The 7,318-nt window shown below is 40.9% G+C and overlaps 1 protein-coding gene across 1 annotated transcript; it reads left to right on the forward strand.

Moving 5' to 3' along the window:
* Positions 1–242: 242 nt before the first annotated feature.
* On the forward strand, positions 243–4,804 carry LOC131682196 (protein ref(2)P). The gene is made up of 4 exons (XM_058963513.1): positions 243–790; positions 1,496–2,009; positions 2,664–4,099; positions 4,167–4,804. Exons 1-4 carry the CDS (start codon positions 610–612, stop codon positions 4,310–4,312), a joined length of 2,277 nt encoding a protein of 758 aa, XP_058819496.1. The 5' UTR covers positions 243–609; the 3' UTR covers positions 4,313–4,804.
* Positions 4,805–7,318: the final 2,514 nt, after the last annotated feature.

Consider the following 7,318-nt stretch of genomic DNA (forward strand, 5'->3'; position numbering starts at 1 on the left):
GATAATAACATTAGGAGCTAAAGAAAAATTTTGGATGAACCACTACCATAACTGTTGCTGTAATTTGAACTAACTATTCATGGTAGTTTCTATAGCCAAAATCAATAAATTCTCAACAGATCAGAATGTAATCAACGAAATGCACCAAAAGCCGTATCAATCCTAGTATCAATCTGCATATATGGCAACCGTGTTCGCGGACGATGGTGTTTCTTTTGTTTCATTTACAGGCACCCAACGAAAAGTGATTCATTCTCGTACAAGTGCTGGAACCGTCTGGAAGTGTTGTTTTTCTGTGTTGTCATCGGCTTACTAATAGTTTGGGTATAAACTTTCCAATTCTGCCTGATCATCCTCCATTAATCTTTGGTTGGTGAAAAAAGGGTACGCACTTGTGAAATTCATTTCAATAAAACTAGCTTGACAGCAGAACTAAGCTCATTCGGATCATAAAGGTGAACGCAATAGGTCAGCTAAAACAGTTGGAAAGTGTATGGTTTTTGAAGGACGACCTATTTAAGCAAACTTGTTAAGTGAAACGTTGATAAAAAGATAAATAGTGACCAATATTACGTTACAAGTTGGAAAAATTTACGAACAAAAAACAAAATGGTGTTTCCAGAGGCTCTGAAAGTAACGATCGTACAGAAGTCGGGCGAACAAGAAAATTTCGTCATGTCTGTAACTCGGCACAGGGAAATCTGCCACAGCTACGAGAATTTGAAGAATGAAATCGTGGCCCGCTATCCTGGCCTGGTGCAGTCGGATGAAATCAAGTTCTACTGGATTGGTGAGTATACAGTAGTCGAAAATTTTCAAAATCAAGATGCAAGAAAACTGCATCGCTCGGCAGAATTTTTTTTTTCTGGTTTCATAACTGCGCACTTTCTGTGTTGATTTTGCTTTTTCCTCTTTGTGGTACCGAGAAGAAAATGATGGTGTTATTATTTTTGTCATATGTTAGGGCAGTGCTGCCAAATTGTTTGCATTAGTGTTTGGAAATACACGTTAAATCAAATATACAAACGTTCGGGTAATAGGAATCAGCAGGATGATCTTGAATGTGTTTAATTTTTTTTTACTAATTTTTTGTTTACATTACACCACATCAATGAAAAACTATTGTTGTTGCTTATTACTATTAGTATTAAGGTACACATTAAATAAAAATTATCACCATGTTTGCTTGTACACTACTTACTATCATAAAATCGACTAGATGTCATTTAATGATTTTTTGATGTATGTACACAATTTGGCATCATTCAAAAGGTTTCATTAAGTATTGTTGGATTAATTATGTCATGATAAAAATAGAATATTTGGCAAATTTTCTTTTTAAATTTTCAATTAGATCAATTGGATTCAATACAGAATTCAGATCAATCGTTGCATAGTTTTAGGAGATTTCATGCCACAAATTTGGAACGTCCTGAAAGAAATCAAGTACCTGGAGTAGATTTAGACGTTTTTTTACAGCAACTCATTTTTGCAGACGACGAAGGTGACGAGATAACCATTGTCAATCATGCGGACTATTTCGACTACATGGATTCAAGTACTGCCAATGGTACCCAAAAGCGTCGCATTTACGTTAAAGGTATTAACAAACCCAAAAAGGTTATGATCGAAGAATCACCGATGGAGGGATGCTCAACTTCCAAAGAAGAGTCGACCCAAGAGTCTCTTCCGGAAGATGTTCCGATTCACCAGAACATTATTTGCGACGTATGCGATGACATCATTCGGGGCCATCGGTACAAATGTTTGCAATGTTTCAACTACGATCTGTGTATGCGTTGCGAGGCCAAGTATCGCCACAAGGACCATTTGATGGTTCGTATCCCAACGCCGCAGATCAGTCGTCGCGGACCGTTCCGTCTGTTTGATAAGTTGCGTGGTATGGCCGCCGAGGCTAGCTCACAGTCAGGATTTGCCACTGCGTCCGATGTACATGAGGATGAGTATGAAAACTGCAAACGTTCCAAGCGTTACCACCGCAGACATAGGTGAGTTACTTTTTTGTTTTGGTTTAATATAATTATTCAGATGATAAGATAGTAAAAAAGCACTTGCCGGCATGAGTCATGTGTGGTTTACCGAATGCCGAAATATAAAAAAAAACTGGTAGTTCATTAGGCAATGGCGAAAATGGTGTGAACGGTACATATAGTCATAGCGGAATATTGAAGGACTGATAGAAGCCGTGAACACGTTTTTACTTGAATACGATTAAAGTTACTCATCGAAATCGTGACTATTACTCCTATTGGGCTCTTAGTTTCTCCATTAATTGTTTTGATCTATTTTTGCGATGATGTTGCATTATTACTGACGTAGTCATCTACACTGAAAAACAAAAATATGCATAGTTAGCATACTTTCTATTCGCTTCTCTTTTCTTCTAATGTGATTTTTATGCATTTTCATGCATATACTTCTAGTAAGCATTCAATAAGTGGATAGACCGAATATGCCCAATGCATAAAATTTACAGCAGAAGAAACGAGAGGCAGATAGAAAAGTATGCTATCGTTGCATAAATAAAATTCTGCGTGTAATTTAGACCAAACACGAACATACTTTTTCTATAGTCGATATGATATAGAGAAACCAACTTATTGATAAATAACCAATGAACCTTTTTATTGTTCACTTTTCAGCAAGGACCGCGAGGAGTCGCGGGAGCGTCGTGAGGAGAAGGAACGCAAGGAGCGAAAACATCGTCGCGAGCGCTCTGCAAAATGCGCCGAAGAACGCCGCAGTGCTCGCTATGGGCACGGAACCGGTCATCATTTCAACTTTTCCCATCTGATCAACCAGGTGATTGACCCGGCGAACATTTCTGCTTTCCTATCGGCGGATGCCGCAGCGGCTGCTGCTGCAGCTGCTGCCGAATCCGCTCACGAAGCCGCTCGCGCCACGATGGCCAACTGTCCAATGTTTTCTACGGCAAGCCACACAAGTTCTTCGTCTGCTACTGCCACATCATCGGCTTCTACTTCCGCTCAGCCCGACAACAACGCTAGTGCTGAAAAACCCGAAGAGGGTTCTGCTGCTTCATCCACCAGTGACGGACCACAAAAAGAAAATGCTTTTGATCTATCATGGCTATCTCCAACACCGGAAAGTATTCAGAAAATTAATCAAACATTTTCAAAGATTTTAGATCCGTTGGGAATGAATATCGAAATTCGAAGCAACGGCTCTGCTCCGAAACCTGCACAAACGCAGACTCCTCCTGAGGAGAAAAAGGACAAAACTACCGAGACGGCTAACACTCCGACGACCAGCACTCCGAGTCAAACTTTGCCAGTTGTTGATGGAACCAGTAACAAATCAACTGAAATTGACCCAATTGCAGATCTAGAGCAAAAATTGCAGGCCGCTTTACTTGCCGATACTTTGAACAAGAAAGGACAACACAACAATTTTACACACAGTGATGATGACGATTCTTCGTCTGTTAGCAGTGTTTCTCTATTGAGCGACAATGAGGCTGGTAATGGAGAGAAAAATGAAAAAAGGTGGACACTGGTTGACCTTCCAGATGACGCAGATAAGCCTACTACAGAACAGACTACCGAAATCGCCGAAGAGGCTACGGCTGAACCAAATGTTCCATCTTCAATGACACAAGCATCGGTAACACCTGCTACTCCAGCATCTGTCCCGGAGGTAGCTTCGGCATCCTCGGCCCCCGTTATGTCGATCGATTACGAACAATTGGGCAAAGCTTTGAAGCAACACATCGAAGCAGAAAAACAGGCTGCCGCGGCATCAAAAACATTGTCGACTCCACCAACCGTGGCAACGTCGTCACGTCCGATCCAGGGTGCAATCCCTCTACCGCCATTCGTTTCGCAGCCAATTCCGGTGGAAATTCAACTACCGTCGCCAGTTTCTCTACCGACTCGAACTGCAATCCCTATGCCAGCTCCGGTCATCTCTTTGAAGCAGAGCTTCGAGGCTTCAAAACAGGCTGCTGAAGCTTCAACAACTTTGCCAACCGTCGCTTCATCTCCATCGAAACCGATTCATGCTATGCCGACCCCGATTCGTGTTCCACAGGCAAACCCGAATATTACCTATAGTTCCAGTACGTTCTAAAAGAAGATTGCTTCTGTTTCAAGATTTTAATCATATTTTTTTTTGATTTGTTGTAGGATCCCACGTGAACCATGCCGTTCATGCGATGATTGCTATGGGTTTCAGCAACGAAGGAGGATGGCTGGTTCAACTGTTGGAGTCCGTCAATGGTGATATCCCGCGGGCATTGGATCTTTTGACCCCGCACAAAATTAATCCCTAAGCAATAGGGGAGCTGTTTTTTTAAGAGCATAACTTATATTAACATACCTTGTTACGATATTGTTCGTGAAAGTGCAGTGATTATAGCAATACAGAATTAATCTTTGTGACACGCTATGTGCACAACATAACTTATAAATATTACGGACAAGGTGATAGATGTTAGATTTTAAGCGCCGTATTTTGGAGTTGAGTCACATTTTATTTTATTTCGAATATTTTTACCCATAATTACCGTACAAATGTAATATGTATAATTGTCCCATGTTCTCCATGATCCTCTATGCACACGAGACAATTATGCGTAGAACGGTACTGTTTCATAAATTGCAAAACTGTCAAATGGTTTCACATCGAAACTTATTGAATTTAGTTGACTAGTTTTGCTTTCGTATAATTAACCTGTAGAAAAAGTTCACTGTATATTCACTATTTCAGCTACTGCTGTTTATACATCGTTCGAGAATGTAACGTAAAATGATTCAATACAAAATCTTAATTCTTGTTTTTTAAAATATCACAGGCCTTATTCTCACTGTCACCTCACCAGTGAGGTGAACTGAGAGCGAAAAGAGCGATCATGGGCCCTATTCTCACAGTCACTTCACTTAGTGACTGGAAGAAATTTTCTAGTCACTAGGTGACGTGACTGAGAATAGGGCCCCTGTACTAAAAACCACGCCATTTTGTAATTTTGTCATGCTAAGACTCTTTTTAGCGAGACACAAGGGCAAAATATTGAGTGCAGTGTATCAAGCGATCAGAGTAGCCCAGAAAACGTCCCGTTAATTTCTATTTCAATCAGCCTTTTTCTGCAGTACGGCGGATCGCTTTTTCGAACGAATGTGATTTGCATTCTCAATAACGACAGCAAAATTAAACGGGAGTCTACTTCGATCGAACCATATTCGTTCGAAAATGTGATCCGTGGTAATGCAGAATAAGGCTGAATATTTCAGCAAGACTCAAATTGAAATCCTTCAATAACTTGTTTATTTAGCATGGCGAAAGTTTAACATATATTTTCAATATATAAAACAGATAAATAATAAATCATTGATTATTCGTAGGATCTCGTGCACGTGACTTTCTATTTAGAGCGGAGGCCTTCTTTCGCGGTGGGGATACACGGCCCTATTCTGCGCGGCGTGTGACGTGAGACGACTAATCTCACCTCACCCTACGTGACTTTTCTCACCCAATTCTGAAGAGTCACTTCGGGTGACGTGAGACGCCCATTTAACCGCAATGGGGAATCTCACCTCACCCGAGTCGACTCTCAGAATAGGGTGAAAAACCTGTTTTAATCCACCTAGCGGTGCAATTGTGCCTTTCTCATTTCTCTAAACTATGGCACGGAGGCTTTTTATGTTCAACATAATTGTGGAAATGTCCATTACATTCTTAGTCCACTTTGCACTTATACACAATGGCATGCCAGCCACGAACTTGATGAGCTACGTGTCGACGGTGAAACACTTGAAACAAAAAAATATCATACTCCATTAGCCTAATCAGCATTAGATCAATGTTATCTGCTTGCTAACTCATTTTGTCATGCGGGGATGGGTATGTGAGGAGGGCGAAAGTCCCATGAACGAACGACTCCCCAGCTTAAATTGGTATGCTTTGTAATATAGTGGTGGTTTAAAGATGATGGGGTTGAAAGGGAGGGGTATGAGGTGGTGGTCTGAGGGGTGATTTAAGGAGATTTTTAAAGGAGGGGAGTGAACAGTAGAGGGGGGGTGTAACCCCTCTCCGTAAACTATCAACTACGCTCCTGTTAAAATCCAGAAACCTTATGCTAGTCGAAAAAAAAATTTGGCCGGGATTAGGTTGACGTTTTTCAGAGTGATTGCATAACCTTTCTATATGAGAAAGGCAAAAATGTGCAAAATCCAAAAAAGTGAATCTTCGTCAAATTTTTTTCGTGTTTGCATCAAATCTCGACGTTTTATGCACCTTGAATACATTTAGCATCAAAAATAAAAATTCTATTTTTAATTTTTCCTATAGTTTTTATGAGAAATTTCTGTGTGGCCACACTCTGAAACCCGTAATTCCGGAACCAGAATTCCGATCGATCCAAAATTCAATAGCAGCCGATGGGAAGGTTGCACCTTTCATTTGAGACTAAGTTTGGGCAAATCGGTCCAGCCATCTCTGAGAAAAATGAGTGACATTATTTGACACATACGCACATACATACACACACACATACACACACACATACACACACATACATACACACATACAGACTTTTTCCGATCTCGACGAACTGAGTCGAATGGGATATGACACTCGGCCCTCTGGGCCGGGATTAGGTTGACGTTTTTCAGAGTGATTGCATAACCTTTCTATATGAGAAAGGCAAAAAGTCACGTAAAGTGAGGTGATATTAGTCGTCTCACGTCACACGCCGCGCAGAATAGGGCCGACGGTTGTCTGCTCGCCTACTGCATCTTTGGGATTATTAACTTCTCTCACGTCGAGGTCTTCTTAGTTAAAGCTGTATTGGTGTCTACGGTCGGATGTTGTTTATTGCTCCTGGTACTTGCGCATGAGCAACTTAAACCCGTCGTCATTGTTATTAACGTCCTCGCCTATAGTGCTAACAGTTGATTTTGGGGTGCTGGATGTTGTATTGCAGTTGCCTTTGGCCAATTTGGCCTCCGTTTGTAATTCTCGCAAGGATTGTTTATGGCGTGCCGTCTGATTTTAATACATGGGTCATTCCATGCGAAGTGATCAAGGCACGTGTAATCGACCTCCACGGATTTGAACAAAATTTAGAGGAATTGTTCATCTAGGGCCAATATATAAAAACCCAAATTTTTGTGACAGTTGAACCACCCCTCGGGTCATGGGAGCACCCCCCGTTTTGGCAAATTGCCAAAACCCTTGATTTTCTTTTGATCATATCTCCGGTTCTATTTACTCTAGAATCAAACCACAAGATAGCTTTTGAAGAAAATTGTTCAAGGAGTCTATAAAAAATATTATTTTT

This window comes from Topomyia yanbarensis, chromosome 2 (assembly GCF_030247195.1).
Source record: "Topomyia yanbarensis strain Yona2022 chromosome 2, ASM3024719v1, whole genome shotgun sequence".
NCBI classification, from domain to species: Eukaryota; Metazoa; Arthropoda; class Insecta; order Diptera; family Culicidae; genus Topomyia; species Topomyia yanbarensis.

Excerpts from the sequence above, each read along its gene's own strand:
- LOC131682196 (XM_058963513.1), top strand. The coding sequence starts at position 610 with ATGGTGTTTCCAGAGGCTCTGAAAGTAACGATCGTACAGAAGTCGGGC. Across the intron at positions 791-1,495 it reads AATCAAGTTCTACTGGATTG|ACGACGAAGGTGACGAGATA; the intron begins GTGAGTATACAG and ends TCATTTTTGCAG. Across the intron at positions 4,100-4,166 it reads GAATATTACCTATAGTTCCA|GATCCCACGTGAACCATGCC; the intron begins GTACGTTCTAAA and ends GATTTGTTGTAG.